The sequence below is a fragment of the Tenrec ecaudatus genome, chromosome 1 (genome assembly GCF_050624435.1).
Source record: "Tenrec ecaudatus isolate mTenEca1 chromosome 1, mTenEca1.hap1, whole genome shotgun sequence".
NCBI classification, from domain to species: Eukaryota; Metazoa; Chordata; class Mammalia; order Afrosoricida; family Tenrecidae; genus Tenrec; species Tenrec ecaudatus.
The window spans coordinates 35699934-35727923 of record NC_134530.1 but is presented as its reverse complement, the minus strand read 5'-3'; the positions used below and the strand labels follow the sequence as shown (position 1 = coordinate 35727923).

Genomic DNA, 27990 nt, shown 5'->3' with positions numbered 1-27990 from the left:
TCCTTGGAGTGTGACTTAGGCAGGCCTCAATGAACTCAAAGGTCTAAAGGGCCGGAATTAAATTAGCACGTACATCCCTTCCGCCTTTGTTCCACAAGTATTTCTATCTACATCTGCTTCAAGCAATCGCCTGCATGCGTACAGGCCCAGGCCACACAAGACACTCCAGCAGGGGCTGGGACTGTAACTTCTCCGAGGAGACGTGTCCTTTTTCTAACTTGCCAAAGTGCTGAACAGTGGTCCAAAGTGGCCCCCACACTAACCGCCGGGCAAGGCCCTACGTGCTCACCATCAACAGAATAAAAAAACCCAAACCCCTGACTCATGGCGACCCAACAGGGCAGAGCAGATCTGTTCCCTGTGGTGCCATTTCCCAGGGGGCAGAAAACCTGCTCACTCACCTTATGGTTCGCAGCTCCACCAGGGCGTTTATTGAGCACCTACAGTGTGCCTGGCAATATTCTAGATGCTTAGGCTTTACCCGGAGCCAGGAAAGCTCTGACCCAGAGGGGGTGCTCCCCAGCAAGCAGCCAATGGATGGCACTGCTGACCCACCATCCACACCCTCCTGCCCTGGCCTTGTGGTCAGGCTTTCTTCAAGGATGTGCCCCCTAATGCCTGCTCTGTAATCTGATGCCAACCCCTCTGCTGTGGGCCGAAGCTACCAGTGACACCCTAGGGCCCAGGACAGAACCTCCTGTCCCATCTGCCGCACCTCCCGTCCCCCTTCCCCGGAACCACGGGCACCATTTGGGCTGGAGCACTTTATTTGCCTGCACACTGAAGGGGGGGGGGGGTTGGAGGACTCTGCTGTTCTTCCAGCAGGAGAGGGTGACGGAAGGGTGGGGAAGCCCTACGAATGGCAGCTCCGAAGGTGGTGGTAGGGCTGGGGTGGTCTCCAGGGAACCTGGTCAGGGTTGGGGGGGTGGGTGGTCCAGGACAACGTCCACACACTCATCTAGGGCTCATCTGTCCCAGCGCCTAGTCGGAGTTCATCTTACCCCAGCTTCTCTGGCTCACTCTGGGCAGGATTCAAGGGGTCCTCTGGGGAACTCAGCCTCTCCCTGGTACCCATCCAGCTTTGGGGGCTTCACTGACATGAGGATAATCTAAATCAGGCTCTGACCCTACCACACCCTAGGTTGGCTTATTTCAGACTAGGCTTCTGCTTCTGGGCCAAAGCTAGTAGCTCCTCAGAGTGGTGGACTGGAGGACAGAGCCACAGGGGCTGCCTCTGTTTCCCAGGTCTCTGAGTGACAAGCTCCCCTCTCAGCACGAACACTGTCCTGGGCAGCTATCAGCTGCCTGGACACCCCGTCTGACTCTGCTCCAAGCTCCCTCTACCCACCCCCCCAAGAACAATGTCCCAGGTATATGGAAGGCAAAGATGCAGAGCTAGGGTGACTTCTGAGCTCAGAGACCCTCTCACGGGAGCCAGGGGGAGGACCCCCATCCCCCCACCTTCAGTGGTCCTGTCTGTTAAAGGGGCCCCCCGCAGGCCTCCCGGTCATCATTTGGCCCAAAACTCAGGTGGGTGGAGAGCTGGTCCCCCAGAGGAGGTAAGGGCTGCACAAACCGTAAGGTGCTTCGAAAGAGCGGCAGTTGGGGGTGCAAGGGTGACTATAGGGCGTGGGGGAGCCCAGCCCCTACTCTCTTTCCCAAGCCTGACAATTCCCTGACAGCAATTTACCAGTCTGGGTTTGGCTGGTGGGGGCTTGGGGTGTTAGGGCAGTGTAGGCCTGATGGTGATGCTGCTGTTGGTGACCCTTGGACCGTACCAGCCGGCCCAGTAACGAGTGTCCACACCGCCATGCTGAAACCAGATGTAGCGGACGCCAGGGGGGTAGTTGGAGAACGTGTGGGAAACCTGGTGGGGGGGCAAGGAGAGAGAGGGAGGAAGGTCAGGGGAGCAGATCCTCAGGTAAGAGTGAAATGCGCTTCTCACCAAAAACCTGAGTTGATGGCAACTCGTGACTCGTAGGGACCCTATAGGACAGTAGAACTGCCCCTGTGAGTTTCAGAGAGCACGCATTTTCTCCCTTGGAGAGGCTGGTGGTTTTGAACTGCTGACCTTGCCGTTAGCAGCCAAAGTGCTCTGAGTGCTGGAGAAAGAACACTGGACTAGGAGTCAGCGGAATGGAATTTCAGTCCTAGCTCTAGGCCTCAGTTTCTTCATCTGTAAAATGGAGCAATGTCCTCCCAAGTTTAGTCTGCAGGATGTGCTGCAGGTGAACAGAGCCTAAGGGAGCCCTGCCACCTGCCTAAGGTATAGCTAGACCTGTCGTGTCCACTGTGGCTATCTCTTACCAGTGTGAAAAATTTATTAAAATGGCTTGCACACACACACACACACACACACAAATGGCTTTCACATAGTACCCAATAGTCACACACAGCTGCTGGACTTGACAGAAGACACCAGACCTGCCTATCATGGCAGAAAGTTCTATCAGACAGTGCTGCTGGTCTAGACAGGGCCTAGCAAATTTTGGCCACTGGACTGGCTGTTGATTTTTATCAGCGTCACTTACATAGTGTCCAAGTCCCCATTAATGCTGCAGCTGCAGCGTTCAGTTATTGGGACCCAGACAAAGTGGCCAGCAAAACCTACCATGGTTACAGCTGGCCCTTTAAGAACATGGTGGTGGCCCCCAGTCTAGAAAACAGAATCAGTGGGTATCAGTAACCTACAGTCGTCAAGCATTCTGGACATTTGTTTGGGCCGAGTTTGAGCCACACCATTCCACTGAACGAAGCTCAGAACTGAAGTCGGGTGGGATGGGGGGATTGGTCTGGCTGGTCTGGCTGGATTGGAATGCAGACCCGCCTGGCTGCAGTCTCCCACCCGGACCCACACACCTCCCTCCACTTGGCATCGCTCTTTTGCTGGATCATCATGGGGTCAGGCTGGAAGGTTCCCAGGGGTGCATGCGCCGATGAGAGGAGCTGAACAGACAGCTGGTACTTGGATCCACAGTCCGGCCTGGCTGCAAACCTGCAAGTGGACAGTCGGGGGCGGGCAGGGTGTGTGTCGGGGGTGCTGGAGTGGCGGGGCCCCACCCCAGACCTTTGCCCCAGGCACTCACCAATCCTTGACTTCAATGTCTGGCCGTGTGGTGTCCATCAGCTCCTCCCAGTACCCTTCAGCCTTGAGGTCCACCACTTGGGACTTGAGGCAGGTGCTGGAGGTGGGCACAGGGATGGGAGGGGTTAGAGCTCCACACTAGGGGACTGGGGCAAGGTCCAACTTTCCCCAGGGTTGGAAGAAACCCCAAGGGGTAGTGATTTGGGCTCCCCACCCCCACCAGACACCAGCCTTGGATCTTACTAATAAGACGTCACGAAGTACTTCTTGACCTGACCATTGGGAAATTCCTTTCTCTGGTCTCGAGAGAGATCCTCCACCTTCCACTCGTCGCCGCCGTTCACGTCCAGGCTCCAAAACTCAAACCCCTCTAGCAGGAAAGCAGAGCTCACATGGAAGGAAAGCCCTCTGGTGGCAGCCTGCTCCCACTTGCCCCCTCCTCCCTGTCCCTCTCTTTTTATCTTCCCTGCTGCCCTTGAGCCACGTGCTGGTGGACACTGCAGATCAACAGTTGCCACAGTGTCTCCTACATGCCAGGTCACATACAAAGTGATTTCCATGGAGATCTGTGATGGCATTGGGGAATGCTCTAACCTGGAGCAGGCGGCCCTGGGTCCTAGTATCAGCTCTATCCTTGCCGGGCTAAGTGACCTTAGGTATGTCACTTGCTCTTTCTGGACCTTGGTTTTCTCCTGCAGCAACTGGGCTCAAGGACAGGGGCCGGCAATTTTTCCTTCCGTAAAGGGCCAGCAGTAAATATTGTAGGCTTTACGGAGCACATACTGTCTCTACTGCATAACTCCCCTGCCAATGAGCTGTGGACAGCGTGGAGGGGTCATTTCCTCATTCCTATGACCCAGGATTTGGTCATGTGATGGATGACTATTTACAGTGTCATTGACGAGTCCCGGCTCAACAGGGGAAGGCTGGCTTCTGTTGCCTGTGAACACCTGGGTTGACTGTGGCTGTGATGTGTGAGGCACCTGCTCTTCCCCAAGCAGAAGTCCCTGGCCCTCTAGGAGAGTCAACGCAGTCCAAGCCCTGGAATCTGGAATCTAGGCCAACCCAAGACAGTTCTAACTTCCTGGTCTTGTGCCTTGGGCACATTTAGTCCCAGCCAACTTTCCCTTTTGTAGGAAAAGTCATGGAGGAAATAATCTTAGGAGTGGAATAATTTTTAAAAGGCTCTGCTTGGCCTCAGCTTGCCTGTCTGAAGAAAGGGTATGTTAACAGCACCTACCTTTTAGGGTTATTGGGAGATGATTAAAGAAGTCAAATCATCCCAATGATTAGCCTGGTGCCCAAACCCACAAGAAACCACCGAGTTGATTCTGGCTCATGGCCACCTCTTGTGCTAAGACGGAGAACAGTGAGTGCTCCATAAGGAGTTCAACCGCCGTGCGCTTTTAGAGGTAGACTGCCAGGCCTTTCTTCTGAGGTGCTCCTGGGTGGTGGCTTGGAGTCACCAGCCCTTGGTGAGTAGCCAAGAGCTTAACTGTTGGCACTACCCAAGGGCTCATAATAAATCCTCAGCAAGCATTAGCTGGCATCATGGCTGGGGGGTGGGGCAGAGCCACGCCGCACCCCACCTTCAGCGCACGGGTTGTGCAGGAGGTTCCTGTGGAGGCTGCGCAAGAAGTAGAAGATCTTCCAGTCGGCCACCGGCTGGTCCCAGTGCTCAGTGATGAAGCCGTCGCGCAGACACTTGCGCTTCCAGAGGCTCACAAGGTCGATGAGGTCCCGCCAGAGGCTGCAGACCAGGCGGCAGCGCAGCAGCAGATGGCGGGCCGGCAAGTGCGTGAACAGCTCCAGCAGGATGTGCTCCGGCAGCTCGTTGATGTTCTCCACCGCCATGGCTGCTGGCTTCCAGGCACCTTCCTGCGGTCATGGAAAAGCTTGGCTAAATGTGGAGTCTTCGCCGCCCGCCCCTCGCCCCGCCCCCCCAAAGGACCCAGTGGTGCAGCACCCCGCGTGAGTCATGACTAGTTCAGGAACATCCTTGGTGTCTCTCCAAGCCGCGGTTTCCTCCTCGGTAAAATGGCGCCACGAGTAATAACCCCTTAAGCTCAACAAACCAGGTGCTCACGCCAAGGTGAACTCTCGTGTTCTCACTGCACCACCCTGAGGTTTTTTGGGAGGCCTTGGGGGGCCTGGCGAGGTGATGAAGAGCTGCCCAAGGTCACACAGGCAGGGCAAGAACAAAGGGGCCGTTCGTGCTCCCGTCTAAGTCTAAGGTGCTCACAACCTGCAGCTAGACCGAGCTCCTCAGCCGGCCGGGCTGCTTCTATTCCGGTCCCTCCTGAAACGCAGTGAAGGAAAGAAGGCGGTGTGGGAGGGGGCGCTAATTACCCGGTTCTCCAGTGCAGACCCAATGGGTTCCGAAGCCTTTCTCAAACTCACAGGGGCGATAGTCTGGCAGACTGGAGAGTGGGAGGGCGATGGGGAAGGGCCACGCGTATCCCTACTTGCACGCCCGCGGCTAGCTCCAGTCCCATGTCGCCCTGCGCGCTGACAGGTCCTCATCACCTCGCTGTGCCTTTAAAATGCACCCTCCCCAAGGTCAGGACTCCTGCCCCTGCGCCTTGGGGCGACCCAGGTTAAATTCCTGCCCGCGCCAGCGCAGCCTGGAGGAGCGCAGCAGCCTGGGCCTTGCCTACGCCGGGCTCGCTCAGAGCACTGCGGAGCGTGCGGGAGCGATGAGCCGGCTGGCTGTCCTGCCAAGCTGCGCCCTGGTCCTAGCGCCCCGGTGTCCCCCTCCTACCGGTCACCGGCGCTGGGCGATCCCGCTGCGCGCCAGGCTGCGCAGGCCGGCCTGCGGTGGCCGGCGCTGTGGCCCCGCCCCCAGCCCCGCCCCTCCGCCCTCCGCCCCGCCCAGCGGGCGCAGAGCCGGGGATGCGCCCTGCAACCAGACGTAGGAAAATTACCTGGGGGGGTATGGGGGAGGAGATGCGACGGGAGGAGCCGGGGCCGCCGGGGCCGCCGGTCCCGCACCCTCTCCGCATGACCCAGACTCTGTCCCCGAGACACCACCTCCCCGCCGCTACCCCAGGTTATTTGGACGAAGCCACTAATCGCGCCCCTTCCCCCAATGCAAAACTGTGACCCCTGATCTCCCCCGGCCTCCGGGCTCCGTTGCCTCCCGCAGAAGACTTATCGCTGGGACTGCGGGGCGTCCGGGCGCAGAGCCAAAGGCGGGGCGGGGCGACGCGAGGCGGCGGCCTTAAAGGGGCGCGCACCGCGGGGCCGACCCAGACGCGCGCAGCGCCCGGACCCGCCGTCGCCAGCAGCTCTGCAGCCCCGCAGCGCTCCGGCTCCTCTCGCGACCACTCACTGCAGCGATGGACGGAGTCGGTGACCCAGGTAGCCGACGCCGCCCAGACCCACTCATTCACGGGAGGGAAGACTCGGGCAGGCGAGCGAGTGCCTCAGAGGGGGTGGCCATCGGAGCGTGAGGGAGCCCCCCAAGAGACCCAGCAGAGCAAACTTTCACCCAAGCAAGCCATTGGCACGCACAGTCCCCAAAGCGCGTAGTGTTCACTTTGGCATCTTGGTCCCAAGGAAGCCTGGAGACATGTCTGGTAGGGAGCTAAGGGGGACCCCCTGATCAGCATTGAGCTCACCCCAGTTTCCTGAGAGCCTGAGGGCTGGAAGGGTTCTGGGAAGGATACGGTTCCTACAAGCCTTTACCCATCAGCTTCCCTCCTTTTGCCAACTCTGGACTGAGCTGCCCGGATGCCCATGGATGTCTCATGAGTACCAGCCTACCTGGCAGCCCAGCCTTCTCCTGGGCTCCATCCTAATGGAGGGAGGGGCTGCCCTTCACTGGGCCAGTTGGAAGTCCAGGATGAGAGAGAGTTGGGGGCCAGCCTGTGCTCAGAGCCTACCAGTTACCAACACCCCCGCCCCAACTCTCACTGTACCCACAGAGGTTGCCTGCTGAGTCAGGGTGGGCCCATCCTTTCCCCACAGGTCCAGTTGAGGGTAAGCACTGCTTGAGGGCGGCACTGAGATGCTGGCAACTTCCCCTCCACACCCTGAAAACCCTGCATCTCCGCCTCCCCTCCCCATCTATGGCCCCCTTGCCACATCCTTTCTGGGGCTATTCCCTGGGCTCTGGGGCCCAATCCAGGTGAGTGACTCAGCCTTGGGAGGCAGTGTCCAGGGGCCAGATAACTTTCCGACAGCAACAATGTGAGGAGTTGTGTGCACATGAGGGACGGGAGGGCTGTAATCGGATCTGGGGCCTCGAGCACCAGGCCCTGGAGACTGGGTGAGGTGCACCTTTCGGGGAGCATCAGGTGTCTACTGGGGCCAAGGCAGGGCTGGAGGGTGGGGTGAGGTGGCAAGGTGAGGACACTGGGCCCAGCTGCCCAGGGAGTTGGTGAGCAGTACAGGGTAGGCAAGGTAGCTTTAGAAGATGGCATTGTCCTCTGCCCCGGCCCCCCAACTGTTCTGCTAAACAGTTGTGGGCTCTGCCAAAAGGGAAGGGTACGCCCCCTATCATAAAGATGTAGCAAAAATATCCTGCTGCCAAGAGAAAGTGCCGTGTCCAATAATAAGATTCACTCAGTGTTTACCACAGAGTTTCAGTTGAGGTCCCTCTGTTCCCGCTGCTGGCAGAGACTGCCTGCCTTTACACCCCCAGGTACCCTGAATCAAGACTGGCATTTGAACAACCTGTATGCAGAAGAATCGCTTAGGAGATCTGCTTAAGACGTATAAAGCCCAAATCAACCAACCTTACCGCCATTGAGTTGATTCCGACTCATAGGGAGCCCTGGTGGTGTAGGGGTGATCTGTTGGGCTGCTAACGACAAGGTCAGCAGTTTGAAACCACAGGCCTCTCTGTGGGAGGAAGACGAGGTTTTCAACTCCTGAAGAGTTACAGTCTTAGAAACCCGCGGGGGCAGTTCTACCCTGTCCTGTAAGGTTGCTATGATAAAATGCATGTGTGTTGTTAAAATGTAGATTCTGATTCAGTCTGTAGGGGTTCAAAGGCAGCGTCTCAGCTGGGGTGGCCTTGGACTGAATTGAGTTGAATGCCCCACTCATTAGATATTGGGCTTGACCCCAAAACCCAACCCAGCCCAACCCACTGATAGTGGGTTCTGTTTCAGCTCAGAGCCACCCGATGGAATGAGGAGAGCTGCTCCTTAGGGTTTCAGAGGCTGTGCATCTTTATAGAAGCAGACAGCCACAGTGGTCTCTCAAGGAGTGGCTGGTGGATTCGAACTGTCAACCTTTCAGTTACTCACTGTAACTCAGGCTCCTTGCTGGGCTCCAAGGAGGTAAACCCAGGCCCAGCTCTCAAGATGAAGACTGGGCTGCATGGAAGGAGCTTTAGGGCTGGCAGGATGGGGTCCTGGCATCACCTGGACTTGGGCGTAGGCCCTGCCATCCGCTCCCTCCCTGAGTGTCTTGGCTTATTCTGATATCCCCCTTTCCCCCCTTCCAGATCCCAGCCTCTGGGAACACCTCATCTTAGGTCTGTGAACATTTGACCTCCTGGTCGCCCAGAGTGGCCCCTTCTCTGCACTGTGCTTACCTCCCTCCCCCGAGTCACTGGGCATGCAGTATCTGCTTACTCCAGGCTGTGAGGCCTTACTGGGATCCAGGACACAGCTCCGCCCACAGTGCCTCCCATCTGCCCACCTCCGTATAACTTTTAATGCCCTCATGCCCTCTTTAGGGCTTTCGAGCATTGGCTCAGCCCAAATGACCTGGCACATAGGTTGCCCCATTTGCAGATGGAGAAACTGGGCACTGGGGCTGAGAAATCCTGTCCCAGCAGCTGTTCTGTCTCCCTACTCGATGGGCATGGCCACGGCCTCTTTCACAGAGTTCTCCCATCCCATCCCCACATCCCTCCCATCCCATCACATACATCGTAGTGGCTGTCCAGGGGACCACCACCAGACCACCGACCCCTGGACTTTTCCTCCTGGACTCAGACCCCTTGTTCCCAGCCTTTATACGAACAGAATGCCCTTCTGAAATTTGCTGCCTAATTCTGGACTGCCGTGTTTTCCTCTGCACAGTCAGAGCACTGCTTACTAGTCCAACTACGGGTCTTCCCGGGGCTGTGTGGTTGTGGTTCAGGTCCGATTGCCTGATCACACATCCAGACCCTGACCCCTTACCAGCTCTGCGATCTCAGATGGATTAGCCTCCCTCTGCCTCAGCTCCCTCATCAATGACAGAGCCAGCAGAGCAGAAATAGCGGCGAGCTCAGAGAGATGTCATGTCCTCTCCGATTTACAGAGTAAACAAAACGGAACAGCTCAGAATGGTGCCTTCCCCTTGCGAAGTGCCCAATAAACAAAGCTGTTGGCAGCATGCCAGACATGGAGTTGAGATGCCAGGTAACTGGACAGAGTGGGGGAGGGGCGGGGTGCAGGGAGTTTCCCAGGCTTGGTTCCTGCCCTCAAGGAGCTCCATCTATTCCCAAGAGAGGCGTTTATTCAATCATCTCACCCTAGGGTGTGAAAGGGCAAGAGACCCTGGTGGTGTAGTGGTTATGGGTTGGGCTGAGATCCGCAAGGTCGACAGTTTGAAACCAACCACCAGCCGTTCCTCCTGAGAAAGATGGGGCTTTCTACTCCTGTAACAGTTAGAGACTCAGGACCCCACAGGGGGTCACTATGAGTAGATATCGACCACTTGCTGGCAGTCAGCTCAGTGTGGGGCAAAAACTCGTTAGGATGGTGACCAGCTGTAGTGGGAGAAGCCCAGGAGGGCTTCCCTGAGGAGGCGATGGAGCTGGGCTCGCAAGGTGCTTGGGGGGATTGAAAGGGTTCAAGGGTGAAATCTTTCCAGGGTCAGTGTCCTCCGTGTCCACTCCGTGGGTGGAACCGTGCTCTGTGGTGTTTCAGTGATGGATTGCCAGGTCTTGCTTCTGAGGCTTCTCTGAGTGGACTTGACCCTCCAATTGGGTGGAGAGCAGCAGACCACATACTCTGTTTGCCCTCTGAACCTTAGCCATGACCCTGCTATCCCTGCGCTTGCCGAGCGGCTTACTGGCCCAGCAGGGGAAAGGGAGGCCGCCGCCCTGCCCTCCCTCTTGGGGACCAGTCTGCGCACTGTCCGAGCAGTCTGTGAGGGTCCCCTCCGCCCGCAGAAAGCGTGGGCCAGCCGGAGGAGGCGGGCCCCGAGGAGCAGCTGGAGGAGGCGGGCGCAGGGGAGGCGAGCGCCGAGGAGGTCCTGCCGGAGGACGAGGAGGCCAAGGCGGCCGCGCACCTGGACGAGCTGCCCGAGCCGCTGCTGCTGCGCGTGCTGGCGGAGCTGCCGGCCGCCGAGCTGGTGCAGGCCTGCCGCCTGGTGTGCCTACGCTGGAAGGAGCTGGTGGACGGGGCCCCGCTGTGGCTGCTCAAGTGCCAGCAGGAGGGGCTAGTGGCCGAGGACGGCGCCGAGGACGAGCGCGACCACTGGCAGCAGTTCTACTTCCTGAGCAAGCGGCGGCGCAACCTGCTGCGCAACTCCTGCGGGGAAGGTGAGGGGCCGTGGAAGTGGGCCAGGGCAGCCCCAGCCTGCCTGGCGGGTTAAGTGAGATAGAGCGCTGGGCACAGTGCCCAGCACTGAGCAGTGGCAACAAATACTGCCCCCTAGTAGCTCCCTGACGCCCCGCCTCCACCCCAGGGCCCCGCGGAGGGCTCTCTCTTTACCTTCAGGACTAGGGCAGGGCAGATCCGATGGGGGAGGACCCTCCCAGGAGGGAGAATCTGGCCACAAACGAAGTACCCACTCTGAAGCCCCCTCATCATCAGCCCACCCTGGACACCATGCGAGTTACCCAGTCTCTCCTGCCCACCTGGGCAGGGCTGAGTGACCTGGGTGGGTGACCAGGGCGGGCTCTCTTTCCCACAGAGGACCTGGAGGGCTGGTGTGACGTGGAGCATGGTGGGGATGGCTGGAGGGTGGAAGAGCTGCCGGGAGACTGCGGGGCGGAATTCAGTCAGGACGAGAACGTCAAGAAATTCTTCGCCTCCTCCTTTGAGTAAGGAGGACAGGGTGGGAGGTGCTGGGCTGGGTGTCCCTTCCGTCTTGACACTCCAATTCTCTCAGGTGGTGTCGTAAAGCACAGGTCATTGACCTGCAAGCCGAGGGCTACTGGGAGGAGCTGCTGGACACTACTCAGCCGGCCATCGTGGTGAAGGACTGGTGAGTACTGGGGCCAGGACTGCTCAGAGCGGAGGGCAGGGCCGGGCTGGGCCAGGTGCCTGGCTCCCAACGCTACCTCTCAGGTTCACAGGTGCTTTCTGGGGTTGGCAACGTCTGAGTTAGAGAGAGCTCGTGAAAATCTACCCCTTTCCTGCTGAGATTTAAATGTTGGCGGTTTATGTATAAAACACCAACAAACTCCGCCAGGGACAGGGCAGAACTGTCCCTGTGGGTTTCCCAGAGTGTAACTCTTTATGGGAGTAGAAAACCTCATCTTCCTCTGTCCGATTGCCTGGTGGTTGAACTAACCGCCTGTGTTTTACCTGCTCTGGCCACCCTTTCACATGTGAGCTGGCTCTGGCCTCAAGGCTGGGTCTGTGGACTGGCGTTAGTCTTGGCCGTTGGGAGAGTCACCTTCTCTCGCAGGCCTCTGTGTCCGTATCTGTTCAGTGGGGTCAGTGGGGGCACGGGCCTGCTCAGGTTGTCGGGCATAGGTAACCATACCTGTAGAAGGCTCGGCCTATGGTCCCAGCCAACCAGGCTGAGGCTGCGCCCCCAGGGGTTCCTGCCTTCCCTCTACCAGGTACTCGGGCCGCAGCGACGCCGGCTGTGTGTATGAGCTCACGGTGAAGCTGCTGTCTGAGCATGAGGACGTGCTGGCTGAGTTTAGCACTGGGCAGGTGGCAGTGCCCCAGGACTCTGACGAAGGTGGCTGGATCGAGGTGAGCTGGTGGGGTTGGGACAGAGCTTGGGGCGCGGGGGCGGGGGGAGGGTTCTAGACTCTAGGGACAAGCCCCGTGGAAACTCCGCCCAGGGTGCAGACTTGTTCCCTGGGGTACAGGTGCTAAGGACACCCACCCCTGGGGATCAGAGGTTGGGCAGGGCACGGGGATGGGGAGGGTGGGCTGGCCCCCAACTTGACCACCTACCTATCTCCCCAGATCTCGCACACTTTCACCGACTACGGGCCTGGCCTCCGCTTCGTCCGCTTCGAGCACGGTGGGCAGGACTCGGTCTACTGGAAGGGCTGGTTCGGGGCGAGGGTGACCAACAGCAGCGTCTGGGTGGAGCCTTGACCCGGGGAGGGCAGAGGCCAGCGGGCAGATAGGCCTTAACTTAGTCGTAGCTTCCTCCGCCCCCACCTCACACCTCTCCTGCCCACAAGGGGAAAGAGGGTGTTCTGTGGGCATACATCTGCATATATTTGCATCTAATTGGCAGCCCACCTCTAGAATGTAAGCTCTTGGAGGGCGTGGGCCTGGGCTGACCCTCTCTGCTCTGTCCCCCCTTCTCCAGTGGGTGTTCAATAAAGACCATTTGTTAAAGGCAGCGATGAATGACCACGCGGCTGAATGAATGCGCTCCGCGCTCCCTGCCCTCCCAGTCTCCTGTGGCCCCTGGCCCAGACTAGAAAAATCCTTGGTAGGGCTCCAGCTTCTCTGGTTTCCAGGGCCCTTGGACCTGTGTGGAGCCAGTCGAGCCAGGGCTGCAGGGCTGGACAAAGGCCGGTTTGTGCGGGCTGAGGAGGGGCTAGTGGGGCCTGGCGCCTGACGACACCCTAGCTGCCCAGGCATGGGGGTTGCCCTGCAGGCCTCTCTGCCCAGTTGATTCCCGGCCTGGCTGCCCCTCCCTCTGTGGGGATGATGGCAGTGATACCAAGTCTAGGACACAAGCCCTCCTGGGCTGCCACCCTCCTGATGGCAGAAGTGGGCAGCAGGCTTCCCTCTGGCTCAGGCCCACTAAGACTCTCCTCCTTGGCCTGGACCAGCTTCTGGCCTCTCATTGATCAGTTTCCAAGTCCTGCCCAGAGGGGTCCTTTTGACCTTGGTAGCCCCTGGCATTGGTTCCCCAGAATGGGGTGGGGTGTGTGTGTCAGGCTGTGTGCCCCCCCAGCAGCCTCCTATCCAGCCCCTTCCCAGGCTCCCAGCTGCTGGCCCTGGAGGGTCTTGAAACACCTGCCTTTCCCAGACGGTGACCTATGAAATCACAGTGCCGCTCCAACTTCCCTTTGAGCCTGATGCCTGATGTGGGCCAGGGGCACAGGGTGCAGCGTTGAGGCTGCTGGCGTCTGTCGACAGTGTTTATTCACTCTTTCATTCACTCATGATTTCTGGGACCCCATGCCTGGCCTAGCCGGGGTAGGGGAAGGGGTGGGAGGGGAGGAGGGCTGAAGAAGAGCCCAGATGGAGCCCGTTGGGAGGGATCTATCTGGTGCCTGAGAGCCTCCAGTCTAATGTTAGAGGTCCAGCCCCTGCCCTGGGGCAGCCTCAGCCCAGGGGAGACAAAGCTGTGCCCCTCCCTCCTTCTGTAGGGATTTCCCACCTGGGGGAGGAGCACAGCCCACACTTGACAGGAGGGGGAGCACTGTCTCATTTTGGGCACCCAGGGACCCAAATGAGGACTCCCTGGGAGTGCTGGTGGAGGAGGGAAGGTGTACTTTTTTCTCTGGGACAAGGAACGAGGCTGGGTGGTGTGTGGGAGCCAGAGCGGAGTCGGGAGGGAGAGAAGGGCCAACACTGGCCAAGGAAGAGGCTGGATGCAGAGGGGTGTTGCCACGGAAGTGAGTGAGGGCCCAATGCAAGAGCACTTTGTTCCATTAACCTGGCATTCCGTGACACTCACCTCCCCGACATAATCACTGAAGACAGAGTGGTGCACAAGCAAATGTGGTGAAGAAAGCTGATGGTGCCCAGCTATCAAAATATCAGATAAAGCGTCTGGGGTCTTAAAGGCTTGAAGGTAAACAAGTGGCCATCTACCTGAGAAGCAACAGAGCCCACATGGAAGAAGCACACCAGCCTGTGTGAAGAGGTGTCGAAGGGATCAGATATCAGGCATCAAAGAACAAAAAATCATATCATTGTGAATGAGGGGGAATGCGGAGTGGGGACCCAAAGCCCATTTGTAGAGCCCATTTGTAGGCCACTGGACATCCCCTTACAGAAGGGTCTCGGGGAGGAGATGAGCCAGTCAGGATGCGATGTAGCAATGATTGGAAAATACAACTTTCCTCTAGTTCCTAAATGCTTCCTCCCACCCCACTATCATGATCCCAATTCTACCTTACACCAGAGGATGTACACTGGTACAGATAGGAACCGGAAACGCAGGGAATCCAGGGCGGATGATCTCTTCAGGACCAGTGGTGAGAGTGGTGATACTGGGAGGGTGGAAGGAGGGTCGGGTGGAAAGAGGGAACTGATTACAAGGATCTACATATAACCTCCTTCCTGGGGGATGGACAACAGAAAAGTGAGTGAAGGGAGATGTTGGACAGTGCAAGATAATGACAAAATAATAATTTATAGATTATTAAGGATTTGTGAGGGAGAGGGAGCGGGGAGAGAGGGGTAAAAAAAGAAGCTGATACCAAAGGCTCAAGCAGAAAGAAAATGGTTTGAGAATGATGATGGCAACAAATGTACCAATGTGCTGACACAGTGGATGTCTGTATGGCTTGTGATAAGAGCTGTAGGGGCTCCCAATAAGGTGATTTAAAAAAAGAAAGGTGATTCCACAGCGGATGGTGGCAATGGCCAATGGTCGCACAACCCATCCTGATTTAATTGAACTACTGCATTGTATGACACACTAGTTATAACTCAACACTTTTTTTTTGAAAAGAAAGTGACTGAGGGCCAAGCGTCTGGCTCGGGGTGCCACCAAGGACCCGAGCTCAGGACAGGGAGGATTGTGGGGGTCCTGGAAGGACTGCTGCTGGTAGGAAGGTCTTAAGCTACCTTGTTGGTGGCACCAATGGGGGTTGCTGTGGGATGGGTTCCTGAAGTTCGGTCAGACCCAAGAGCCGCAGGTTTGTGGCTAGCAATCAAGGCCAGGTTACTGCGAGGGCTTGGGAGCAAGGCGGGAGAGAACCCAGGGATATCCTGACTTTGGGGGCCAGGATGGGCGAGGGTGGGGTGGGGGGATGGGCAGGAGGGTGCAAGTCCGTGAGGCCACCTTCAACCAATGGCTGGACATCTGAGGAAGGGGCCAGAAGCCCAGAGGCCAGGTGCTCTCTCCGCAGGGCGCTGTGCTGGGAGACCCGAGGGTGCTGGAGGCGGGACGGGTGGACACGCAGGGCATCAGGCTGAGGGAAGACGAGCCATCTGCTCCAGAGTTGGCCAGAGCAGAGGCCTTGGCAGGCTTGAAGGCTCACTGACCTGGAGCCTGTCCTGTTTGCAGAATCATCTCACAGCTGGCACTGGCACCGTGATAGCAAGTCGAACACTCGCTGGTGCTGCCTCCCTCCCCAGAGGTGCCCAGAGCACATGCCAACATGCCATCCCTGCCATGCCCTGCTGCCTGTCACATCATAACCTATAGAGTGGTGAGGGGATGGGCCATTAGCAACCCCCTTCTGCACCTGAGCCAGGAGCCCTGCTGGCATCGTGGGCTGCAAAGTGGACGGCTAACTGTGAGGTCAGCACTTGGAGCCTATCAGCTGGTCCCAGGGAGAAACACGAGGCTCCTGTCCATATTTACAGCCTTACAAGCCCAGGGGGGAGTTCTGTTCTGACCTAGAGGGTCGACAGGAAGTCAGAATCAACTTGAGGGCAGGGAGATTTTTCCCCCTTCCCCCGAGGAGGCTGAGGACATCAGACTCTCATGCAATTGACCCAGAGTAACTGGAGAAGCCCCAGCCCTGATCTTGGTGTCCTGGCTCTAGCAAGCACCCTCCCCTTCTCTCAGCTGCACTGCACTGGGCCCGGGAGGTCAGAACCCAACTGTCACGTGCACCAGGTGCCCTTGGGCCACAGTAGACCTGTGCTCCATTGCGTATTCCGTGGCTGACTTTTCTTTTCTTTTTTTCCCCGGAGGGAGATCACCAGGCATTTCTTGCAGCTCCTCTAAGGGGCCTTGACCTGCCAGCCTTCCTATTAGCAAGGAGCACTGACGCAGGGGCTCTTGAAACACTAAGGAAGGAGAGCAGCTTCCTCTGTGCTGTCCAGCAGGGGGCACACGGACCCTCTCATGGCAGTGACCGGCCTGCAGTCGGTGACATCTCCCATGTGAACCCAGCATGTTAGCTGGGCAGAGGTCTGCGTGGTCCCGGAGAGCTTTCCAGTCAGCCAACCAGCGATTCACTGAGCACCCATTATGTGCCCTCCTGGAATTGACGTTCTAGATCTGGGTGGCGAAACAGAAACACAGAGGAGCCCAATAAACGAACAGGCTAATTCTCCACGCGAGATAGCCCTTCCCACACACCCCTGGCACGCTCGCAATCGCTTTCTAGATACTGGATTCATGCAAGATTCCTCTTGAGGTGGGGGCTGCTCTCACAGGTGAGATTTGGACAGAGGCCACGAGAGGCCGCCTGCTCCGACACAACCATGCAGGGCCTTGGCCTCTGTAACACAGAGGGCGGGTGTCTTCCTCCGGGCAGGGTGGACCCAGAAGGGCCTCTCTGACCAGGTGGTGCTTGGCGAAAACAGGGAAGAGCAGCTGGCCCCGCTGGGGCAGAGCGTTGCTGGTGGGGGCAGGGAGTGTGGTTTGACTTGGGGCTGGAGACCTAGGGAGCCCTGAGCTCTGTGTGCTCTGCCTGGGGCTGGGGCCAGAGGGCTGGGCATTAGCAGCTTGCAGGTTGTTGATGAAACCGAGTTTCCTGAGAGTAACAGGATCTTGGTGACGATGACAGCGACAAGGAGAGGCATTTGGGGAGGACTGGGCTTAGTGCACAAGGGCATTTGATCTGCTCAGCAGCCCCCTCTGGTGGCGGCTAGCTGCCATTGAGTCTGCCGTGACGCCCCAATGCAAACTCCACCACTCACTGCTCCGGGAGCCTGCCCTAACCCACCACCACTGGTAGACAGGGTCGACCTGGCCCTGGGGGTTTCTGAGACTGCACATCTTTTCAGGAGTAGAAAGCCCCATCTTTCTCCCATGGAGCGGCTGGTGGTTTCAAATGGCTTACCTTGTGGTTAGCAGTCCAGTGCTAACCACTGCACCACCAGGCTCCTTGGCCCGGTACAGGGTGGAGCCGAATGCTGTCATCCAAAGGGTTTTCGGCAACACACCAACTCCTATCGGCAGATCTGTGGCAGCTGGCTGGGAACGGAACCCAGATGTCTCACGCAGAGTTTTACCACGGAGCTGCCTTGCCCGCTCTGGCAGATGCGGACAGCCAGGGAGATTGGGGGGACTCGCCCAGGGCTGCACAATCAGCACATGGAGGCAAGAGGAAGCTCATTTTTCAGTCCAAGGCTTGAGCCACTTCACTGCAGTACCAAACCCGGGGCAGAGCAGCGGCAGAGGCTGACTCTGCAGAAAGGGAGGCATCGACAAGGCGGCTACAGCGCTCCCACACACAGAAGGAGGGGTGCTAGGTGCTTTAAGAGGAAGTGTAAAACACCTACTATTTCACGTTTGTTGGTGGAACCTGCTGCTTACTAATTTTGCAACCGATTAAGCTCCCTGTCCTCCTCTTCAGTTCAATGACTCTGTAAATCCTTATTTCCCGTGGGTACCGGAGCAGGGCGGCTCCGTTTCTCCAAATGCCACTAGGTGTCAGTGTTGTCAAGGAAGTTCAGGGCTGGGCTGCCAGGGGGACTGCGAGTTGTATTTTGAATCCAAAGCCTGGGATGGGGTCTGGCTTTTTAGAGGCCCAGCCTTCTCCTCTGCTTTGCGGCTGCCCTTGATCCCCAGAGACTCTTGAGAAACATTTAAGAGGCTGGATGTTTGGAGATGGGAGCCTTACAGGGCCGGGATGGGCTGCAGTTCGCAGGGTTGGGGCCCTATGTGAGTGTGGAGCCCCGTGAGCCCTCCACACCTCAGCAGAGCCGGGACCTCCCTCCGGGCCCCTTGTCTGCATTGAACACAGAACACTCAGGCGGATCCGATCCTGATCAGGTGAGTAATGACTTTGCTTTGATCAGGTGAGTAATGACTTTGCTTTCCCCCCATAAATTAAACCTAATCTTGTGTTGCCTCTGCTGAACAAGGAGAATAATGAAGAAGATTAAGACGAGATGGTATGCATTCTCCTCTAACAAAAGCCAATTAACTGTCAGCAGGGTTACTGCCCTGGGCGGCTGCCACCGCCACCGCCACCACCACCAAGCTGCAGACCAAGTGGGCCAGGGCCGGGGTGGGTCTTTGAGTGCTTCAACAGGGCTTTGATTCCAAAGCCCAAACTCACTGCCATCATCAATTCCGACTTGGAGCAGGAGTGATTTCAGTTAGCTGTGAGGCAGGACTGCCTGTCCCGAGTGTGGAATCACTGTTCAGGTGATACACATGGAGGGGGTCCCCTGCACACACCGAAGACTCTGAAGCCCTGGACTACTCATCCACCTCTGTCCCAGACCACCCTCGGACCCTTCCTTCATTCCCCCATTCCTCCTTTGGGAGGCATCTTTCTGGAACTTTCCTCAGTTGCCTGGGCTCCATTTCCCGTAAATGAGTCCCTACACAGGGGCTCAGCCACCTCTTTCCCCTGTTCCCCTTCCCTCTGCTGTGAACCTCAAAAACAGCCTGGCTTTTGAGACAGAGACACGGCAGTGCACCCAGCTTTGTACTACATCTGCCAAACACCACCTGCAATGCCCATCTGCCCATCTGTGCTGATGCTTTTAGGAGCTACTGACACCCAAGGATTGGGCGCCGCTATGGGCACCTACCTTCTTCTGTGCACCGGCAGGCGGATCAGCTGTGTGCTGGTCTGAGTGCCCAGGGGCTGCTGCCCTTGAGAGGTGCTCAACTGGCATTTGCTAAACTCCATGCAACCCCATCGATGTGATCTCCTTGACTCTCCAAAGCCGAGATCTGTGGGGGGCTTGTGTTTTGTCACCCCAATGTGTGGAAGAGGAAGCCAGACAGACCTCTGAGAGGCGAGGACCCCTGGCCCAGGCTGCCAGTTGCAGAGAACAGGCCGGGCTGGGCCTGGGTCTGAGGGGCCCCCAAGCTTGTCCTCCCCAAACCACGTTGCTTCATGCTTCCGGGAGGCAGTCAGTGCATACTGCTTCAATGAATGAAGCCCTCGTCAGAGGCTCTTTCTGGTCCAGTAAGTCCCTCTGCCAGTCCCTCCCACGTCTTAGCAACTCCCAGAAGTAAATGAATCACGTGCGCGCGGTTTGCAAAATTCTTCTTGGTAATTCTTGGCAATTCATACTCCTTACTCCTGCTGTCAAGGAAAAAGCCACCCACCCCACCCCCCATTCCAATCCCGTGCAGAGCCTGCTTCCCTGCCTGGCTTGGCTTGAGAAGCTTGGCACCTTTTGAAGAGTGCTTGAAGTACCCCTCCCCACGCCCAAGTTCGAGCATCCTAGCCCCCGATGTCTCGCCCCTACCGAGAGCTCAGGATGAACGGGGCACCCGCGGGCAAAGCACGTTGGTGTGTGTGTGTATGTGATGCCGTTCTCCCAGCATGCCTCCATTCTAGACCATTCCCGGTTTAGAGGGTACGATGCCACTGGCCCAGAGAAGGACAGTCTTGCCCCGGGTCCCACAACTAGGAATTCAAAAAGCTGGCCTCCTGCTACAGTCAGCCTCCCTGTGAGGGCTCAATTGGAGTGGGGGTGGGAGTGGAAGGGTGATGGGAGGTGAGAGGGTCGGGGTGTCGTTTTCTGTGTCCCACAAATTGCACACTTAGGTTTGGTCTCAGGGCTCGCCCTGGGGTCTGCATGTGGAAACATTTAGTATTCAAACACGGGTTGAGCGCCAGCTGTGTGCTGAGGAGTCCCTGGGTGGTGCACATGGGTAAGTGCTCGACTGTGAACGGGAAGGTTGGCTGTTCGAGTCTCCCGAGGTACCTGGCATGAGAGCCCTGGCCCTCTGCATCTGCCAGGTTGCAGCTTCGAAAACCCTCTGGCCCGGTTCTCATCTGTACACATGGGGCCGCCAAGGGTTAGGCTTGGTTGGACAGCGGCCTTCTGTGGGTGTTACATTGTGGGGCCACAGCTTCAAACTGACCAGGTCCTTGTCCCCTGACTCTCCCTGACTGTGTGACTCTGGCTAAGGTGGCCTCACTTTCGACATCTCCAAACCAGGGATGCTGATAGGACCTACCTCATGGGGCTGTGGGGCAGGTCAAATGAATGAACATTTGTGCTGTATTGCATAGTGGGTTACCACGGAGCTGCCAAGCACAAGGTCAGCAGTTTGAACCCACCGGACACCGAGTGGGTCAAAGACAAGGCTGTCTGCACCCGGACAGATTGAAAGTCTTGGAAACCCAAAGGGGGCGTTCTACCCTGTCCTGTAGGGTTGCTCGAGTGGGGGGTCGATTCAGTGCCAGTGCTTTGAGTTTTTGATAGCATTTGGACCAGGGTGCAAGAAGTCGAAGGAACAAGCCTGGCAGTGCCCTTCTGGTCCCACAAGGTGGCAAGGAGGCCCTGGGAGGAATAGCCATGCTCAGGGTGGGCTGCCTGGAGGAGGTGGTGTGCGGGATTCGCCTTGGCAGCTTGTAGCTTCCTGGGTTGTCAGTCGGAGTTTCTGGATGAACTGGTCACAATTTATCGATGTGCTAAGCGCCAGGCCTGACTGAAGTTGACTAGAAACTTCTCCTCAGGGACACATAGGAGGGGGGTGAGGCAAGGGCACCGAATGGCTTTCAAGGCAGGCGAGCAGGGCCCTAGCCAGAGTGGGCAGTGCGAGGGGGACCCCATGGTACCAGGAGTCCCTCGGACCCAAGGAAAAGACAAAGACGTCTTGAAAGGGAGAGAGAAAAGAAAGAAACAATAGGAGCGGGGAAGCAGGGAGGGAGAATGATTTTCTCGCCTGGCGTTTCTTGGGAATTCAATCTTGTTTTTCGTCACTGTCGAGTGGAATAATCCAATATATTAACGTGGGAGCCTCCTGCTCCCATTGACTGCTGTGACTGACCTAACCAGTCTCAGGTCTGCATTTAGAACCAAAATGTCCCGGGGAGGGAGCCAGGAGCGGGAGGCGTCCGCGCCCAGGATCAATTATTCTCCTTTCCATCACTGGAAAAATGAATTATTCCCCGAAAGCAGCCTCCTCCCCCGATGAATTCTGCCCTGCAGAGTGGGGCCAAATTGCATTTGGTCTTTGAGAGACATTGGAAACCAGGTGCTGCTTGTGTGTGTGTGCCTGTGTGTGTGTGTGTGTGTGTGTGTAGTTGGTGCAGGGTGGGGTGTGGGGTAGGGGTGGGGTGTGGGTGGAGAGGGCGAGTGTCCTGAGGGGTGGAGGGCTCAAGCAACAGCTGTGCCCCCTGCCCAAGGGGTGGTCTGCCCCCTGCAGTATGCACTGAGATGCACACCCTGCAGCTCAGAGAGGGCAGCTTGCTGATCTGAGGCCACACAGGGAGCGGGTAACCCACGGAGGAGGTGGGGCAAGGGAAGGGGGGTGACGGGACCTGTTTGTCTCCCCTCCTCTTGGGGACTTCCCAGGGCCCCTTTCACTTGTACCTGGGGAGCCCCAGGTGGGCCGCCAGTTGGAGTTGGGAGCTTTCTACTCCGGAGCACTGGCTCTGCCCATTCCTGCCTCTGTGATCTGGTGCAAGGAGCTTAGCCTCTCTCTGGGCCTCAGTGTTCTCATCTGAAAAATGGAGCAAACTCACATTCCGGTGCTGGTCACCCCTCTGTCAGCTTCCCAATCCAAAGTGGTTCTAGTCAAGAAGCAACATTTGGGGCCTCGCAGGCCAGCACATCCCAAAGAGGATTTATTATTTTGTAAATGTACTTTCAGGTACGGCTGGCTCTAGGTGCTCCGTCTGTGTATTTAGAGCTTGTCTCTCCTCCTTGGCTGTCGGCTCTATGGCTTTTGGGCAGGAAGACGGGGTGGGGGACCCCAGGACTTACATCTGCCCCAAACTGAGTCTGGAGAGCCATTTCCTGTGGCTGCAAGCGTGCTCACTGATGGCAAGACCTCCCTCCCCACACCCCTAGCCTGAGCACCAGGCTCAGTCATGGGAGGGGGAGGAGAAGTAGGGAGGGGTCCACCCTACAGTCACCTTCAACTGCAGCCCCCTCTCCCAGTTTCCACACAGGGCAGGGCGTGGGGGCTCTCCCACTGTCCTCTGCTGCCCTTACCCTCATCCATGCCAGTTCCTCCTCTCCCTCAGCCTGTCCCTGACCACATCCCTGGTTCTGGCTGCTGCCTGGCCAGGTTCCTCACCCCCCCACCCCCGAGGGACCTCTCTCACCCACCCAGTCTGGGAGCTGCAGAGCCTGCACTTAAACTAATGATGTGTGGAAGAGTGGAAAAACTAGCCTGAGATGGAGCTATTTTAGCTGAAAAGCCTTCCCCCTGGATTTGAGCAGGGTTTTCAGGGCTAATGAGCAGGGGCTGAGGGAGTTGCAGGGTCGGGGAGGGTGGTGGTGGTGGGGTGGGGGTCAGAATGAGAGGCACTTGGGCTTCGGGCTCTAGCTCTGTAGGGGCTGCAGTGGGGGAGCTGGGCAGAGGGACAATGCAGACAGGGCTCTGTGCTCCCTGCTCCTGCTCACCCTGGGGCAGCACTGCCCATCGTTGCCCTCCCCACCCCCGCCCCTGCCCACAGTCAAGGGGAGCTGGCCAGATTTTATCACCTCTGGCTGGTATTGTGAAAACTCGGCCTCCATTGTCCTTCTCCCCTGGTGACCGTAGGGAGTCATTTGTTAAAGTTGCAGTTACTTGCCCCCCCCCCACCCCCCACTTGCAGGGCATCTCAGCCCCTCTGGGAACCTGGTCTTGTTCCCAGGGATCAGGGGAGGGGGAGGAGTGTCCTGCTTCACACCCACTACTGACTTGTCCAGTGCCTGGCTGTGCTGCCAGCTGACTTCACCTCCAGGCAGTCCCGTGTCTCCTGGAGCAGAAGCTGGGCTGGGGCAGAGGGCACAGGTAATCCATGCCAATCTGGGCTTACCAGCTGGTCACCTGACTCGCAGCCCATACTGTGGCCAGAGAAGGCCACCTGTCTACACCCTGTCCAGACCCCGATGGAGGACAGGGAGTGACCGGGTACAGCAGAGCCCTTGGACACAGCATGTGGGGGTCACCAGCTGCATGTTGACCTCAGTGGGGCTGGGGTTTTCTGAGCCGACACCTGCTGGAGGCCCAGGAGCCATTGCACCTGAGGCACTGCTCAGGCTCACCCTTCTGCCACCTTGGGCTTGAGTCACCTCAGGGTCAGGTGCAGATCACTAAGGGTAAATTGAGACCATTCACACTCAGGTGACTTATAGCGACTGCCTGGGGCAAAGGTCTAGGCCAGGAGAGGGAGAGAAGTCCTCTGGCCCGAGGGTCAGGCGTGTCAACCTGACCTACTACACTGCCTCACTGGCCTCTAAGACCCCGAGACCAGACCAGACTAGGTTAGGCCAGACCAGACCAGACCAGGCTAAACCAGACCAGGCTAGGACAGCCAGACCAGGACAGACCAGACCGGGCAAGGCTAAACCAGAGCAGATCAGACCAGACTAAACCGGACCAGACCAGACCAGGCTAGACTGGACCAGGCCAGGCCAAGCCAGACCAGGACAAACCAGACCAGATCAGACAAGTCCAGACCAGACCAGATCAGACCAGGCCAGGAAGACCAGACCAAACCAGACCAGATCAGACAAGTCCAGACCAGACCAGATCAGACCAGGCCAGGCAGACCAGACCAAACCAGACCAGATCAGATCAGACCAGACCAAAGTGCCTCCGCAGGGTTTTCTTGGCTATCATCTTTAAGGGTGGGTCACCAGGCCTTGCTTGAGCGGCGCCCTGGATGGGTTCCAGAGGCAAACCTAGGTTAGTTGTTGAGAGTGCACAGTTTCGCTCCATGAGGCCCTACTGAGACCCCAGAGGCTAAGCAAGCCAGGGTGTGAGTGTGGCCACGGGCAGGTGCCGGCACAAGGTACTTTCATATGTGATTCCCATGTTATAGCTGAAGAACCGAGGCTCAGCAAGTTGCCGCAGGTCCCACAGAGCCCAGCAAACTTGGACGGGAGCTGCCCTTCACCACTAACCCGCTGGGGTGGGGGTGGGTTCTGTGGGGTCTGCGTGTGACTGGTTGCCATAGGAAGCTGGGAGCTGGGGCCCGAGAGCTGATGTCACGTCCTGGAGCCTCCGCCGGCTCATTCATGGAAGGAGCCCTAGAATCCACCGCTGGCCTTTTTTTTTTTTTAAAGCACTTAGAGAACAGACTGGAACTGATAGCGGAATTAAACCTGCTGAGAAGTGGCTGTTTAATTGAAAATGCCATCTGTAATTTAAATGTCAGAATTGGGCTCGTTATTATGGCTGCCTTGAAGAGTGGGTCTCCTTTCACAGTTTCCAAACAGGCCCAAAGGAAGCAGCAAATGGACCGTGGCCGGTGGAGGCATGGAGCGATTGATGACGTCTCTTCTCCTACTGCTCTGAAGCTCCACGGAGGCCCCACGGGAGGGGGGGGCGGGGGGAGGCTGACTGGAAGCTGGGAGGATCGAGGACACAGTCCCTGCCCTGTCCATCATTTCTGCTGAAGGATCCACTTCCGAGGGCAGGTGTCTCCTTGGTCTCTGCTTGGACTGCCTCCGGGTCTCGCTGGCATGTCTATGGGGAGATTCTGGGCTGGGGGCCACAGATCTGACCACCTCTCCCACTGCAGAGCCTGCTGCAGTGCCGGCTCCCCGAGAGGCCTTCCTTTACTCCAGGGTCAGGGTGCCCAATATACAAGACAGGCTCAGGCTTCTTCCTTGTGCTAACTCACTCACCTGCGGCAGGCAGGTTCACATTTGCTCCACCACATCAAAGATTCTGCATCCAGGCCTGGCTGCCACCTGTCTCTCTCCCAGCACCTTCCTACAGAATCCAAGCCTCTTTGAGTTGGTGACTGAGCACCTACCTGGGCATCGCCCAGGCCCGTCCCCCCGATAGGTAACCTTTACCAAGCAGTTCTTGTATCAGACACTGCCATTTTAGAGACAGAACAATGGAGGCACAGAGAGTCCGCACCACGGACTGCCGGAAGAACACAAAAGCAAGGATGGCGAAACTCTGTCTCAAGGACTTTGGACATGTCCGGAGAGACCAGTCCTTGGAGAAGGACATCCGGCTTGGTAAAGTCGAGGGGCAGCAAGGACGAGGAAGGCCCTGGACAAGATGGGTTGACTCAGGGACTGCAACAGTGGACTCAGACATAGGAGCTCATGGTGGGGATGGCACAGGACCGGGCGGCGGGCAGAGGAGTCAGACTGACCTAGGGGAACGTAACCGCAGCAGAGAGTAACTTGTTCCAAGCTAAGCGACTCCCACTGGTAGAGCTGGCCCTCGGGCCAAGCCTCCAGAGACGAGGTTGGTAACCACTAAGCTACGGGGTCTGGTGCCCTGAGCCTAGACAGTGATCACTGGACACGGGGTGACCCTTTTTTGTTCCCGGGAGAAAGAACCACAGGAAGGCATCGGGCTAGCATTCTGCACATCTCGGTGTTCCTGAAGCTCAGGCCCTGGTGCGCAGGCTCCTTCCTGCAAGAGGGACCTGTAGGAGGAGGTCCCCGAGTCTAAGGCCCCACGGCTCACACGGCTGGCACTCAAGACATGTTTGAGGGCTAAGAGTTTTCACATGGCTTCTGCAGGGGTCCTGGTCCTCTCTCCACGCTCTGTCAGTGACCTCCAGCTGCAGTGGGGGGGGTGGGGGTGGCGGGGGGGGGTGTCAGAGAGCCAGAGAGCTCTGCCACTCACAGCCGCAGGTCACTTGGCCTCCCGGACCCGCCATGTCTCCATCTAGGATGCGGAGGCAGAGAGCTTAGCAGCGGCACAGAGCAAAAGTTCCCAGCTCCGGGCATTTTAAACTGCTTAGTGGGAAGAGTCTTTGCGATCACAGAGCGTTCCTGGCCGATGCTATGCCCCCTGAGCTCTCAGAGTGACCCCTGCCCCCCCAGTCACCGTGGGCACACAGCCCGTGTTCATGTTCTGTCTGCCCTCTGCCCTGCTCGATCCCTGGGCCTCCTGGCACCGGCGGTTGTTGGCCCCTCAGCAGAGAGGCACGCAGAGAAACGCACTCCTAATTAGATGGGTTTCCGTCTCCCCGGGTCTTCCCTTCCTGCATGTTCTCAACTTGTTAGAGGAAATCGTAGATCGACATTGGTATTGATTTGCATAATTTGGCTATAATTAGGAGAAAGAGCTGTAGAGGGCCACACAATGGGGCCGGCCCGGTTGACCTTGGGGAGCTTCACAAAGTCACCGGTTCTGGTCTCTGCAAAGGGAGGAGTGATCCCGTCTCCCTCCCCAGCGGGAACCCCAGGCGTGGTTCAGAGCCCGGCACCTCGCGCACACCCACCTGTCTGCGCGTGGAGGCTTGCGTGTTGCTGGGATCCTGAACAGGTTCCAGGGGACCATTCAGACGAAAACAGAGTAGGGAGAAAGGCCTGGCGATCTGTTTCTGAAAATCAGCCAATGAAACCTCACGGACTAGAATGGCCTGGTGCACCGCTCATCAAGGGGGTGATGTTGAGTGTGGGGTCACTGCAAGCCACACCTGCCACCATTCCTTGTCTGCAGAGTCCTAGAATCACTTGCCTCCGGAATTGTCCTCCGGCAGGCAGTGGCCACAGGGGTCAGTGCTTATGGTGCCCACCCTATGGAGGGGCTGGGGGCAGAGAGGTTCTCTGGCTGTGTCACCACACCCCAGGGTGACCATGTCCCCATTCCCACCTGGCTGAGAGGACCCTCACAGTGCGATTGCTCATCTTCCTGGGTCAGAACCAGCTCAGAACAGGCCGAAGTGCGATTCAAAGAAGGCACCACATGGCTCGTTTTCCAGTCTGCCCACAGAGGCCACCTTCTCGACCAAAGCTCACCTTCTTAGCCCAGGGCATGTGGAGATGGCTAGGCTAAGTGGCTAAGAGGTCACCTCTGTTTTGCCAGCATTAACCCATAATATTTTACCTCCTGCCTGTCACACCATCGCCCCTCAGTACATGCTCCTGGAACGAGTCGGGGAATAAACGAAGGCGGGCAGGGGGAGGGGTGACGGAGCAGGACAGGCGTGGGTGTGCATTTGTCACCACAGCCCTGCTGCCTTGTTAGGTTTCTAATCTTCTCAAGGACGCGCCGCGGCGCTCCCGTTGGGCGGCGGCAGCATCATTCACTGGTCACGCTCATTTCCAGTCTCTCGCCTCCTTTCCTCTTCCTTCCAAAGGTTCAATAAATGTTGATGGACGGACGGACAGACAGACGGGACTGATGACTGAACAACAGCGCACTCTCCAAACAAAGGTAGCTGCCTTCCCCCCTCTCTCAGCATCACTGCACACAGCCCCTGGAATGTGACCCCCCCTGGGAGCAGTGTCCCCCTGCCAGGGGGCCATGCTGGTGGTGGGGTGGGGGTCCTTCTGTCAGGTGACAACTGGGTGTGACTACGCTGGGGTGGGGTCCTCCCTGTCGGGTGAGCTTCCAGGGAGGCAGGGGTTCTCCCTCCCACACCTAGCTCTCCCTGCTTCCCCCCATCCCTCCCCATTCTCTCCTCCCACGCAGTCCTACAGAATGCCCAGCACCAGAAGCCACATCCAATTTCTCCAGGGAGCAATCTCCAGGCCACTGATTTACTCGTTAGCTGTCACCACAGGCCCTGAATAATAAGGGCCTCTTCCTGCGGAAAGGATATTAGAGGCTGAGGTGGGAAGGGCTAGGGCAGGGTGATATTTATTTCCCGGGCCTCTGTGGCAGTGAATCACAGGGCTGTCTCTAACCTGCTCTCATGCGGCACCGCGAGCTCCAACACACTGTCCCCGTGTCCCCGGGGGCGCCTCACCGTGATCGATGCCCGAGCCTGACCCGTGACTCAGGCTGCTTGTCAGGCATGGGTGAGGATCCATTTGTGTGCAGGGATGCTGAGAGGG

General features: G+C 57.7%; 2 protein-coding genes across 2 annotated transcripts; one reads left to right on the top strand and one right to left on the bottom strand.

The window, feature by feature from the left end:
- Positions 1–777: 777 nt before the first annotated feature.
- Positions 778–4958, bottom strand: LOC142433191 (F-box only protein 44). Its single transcript, XM_075538299.1, has 5 exons — positions 4675–4958; positions 3329–3455; positions 3087–3182; positions 2860–2995; positions 778–1867 (listed from the first exon to the last, which is right to left on the bottom strand). Exons 1-5 carry the CDS (start codon positions 4937–4939, stop codon positions 1724–1726), a joined length of 768 nt encoding a protein of 255 aa, XP_075394414.1. The 5' UTR covers positions 4940–4958; the 3' UTR covers positions 778–1723.
- Positions 4959–6423: 1465 nt separating this feature from the next.
- Positions 6424–12318, top strand: FBXO2 (F-box protein 2). Its single transcript, XM_075538296.1, has 6 exons — positions 6424–6445; positions 10203–10574; positions 10949–11078; positions 11147–11242; positions 11826–11964; positions 12184–12318. Exons 1-6 carry the CDS (start codon positions 6424–6426, stop codon positions 12316–12318), a joined length of 894 nt encoding a protein of 297 aa, XP_075394411.1.
- Positions 12319–27990: the final 15672 nt, after the last annotated feature.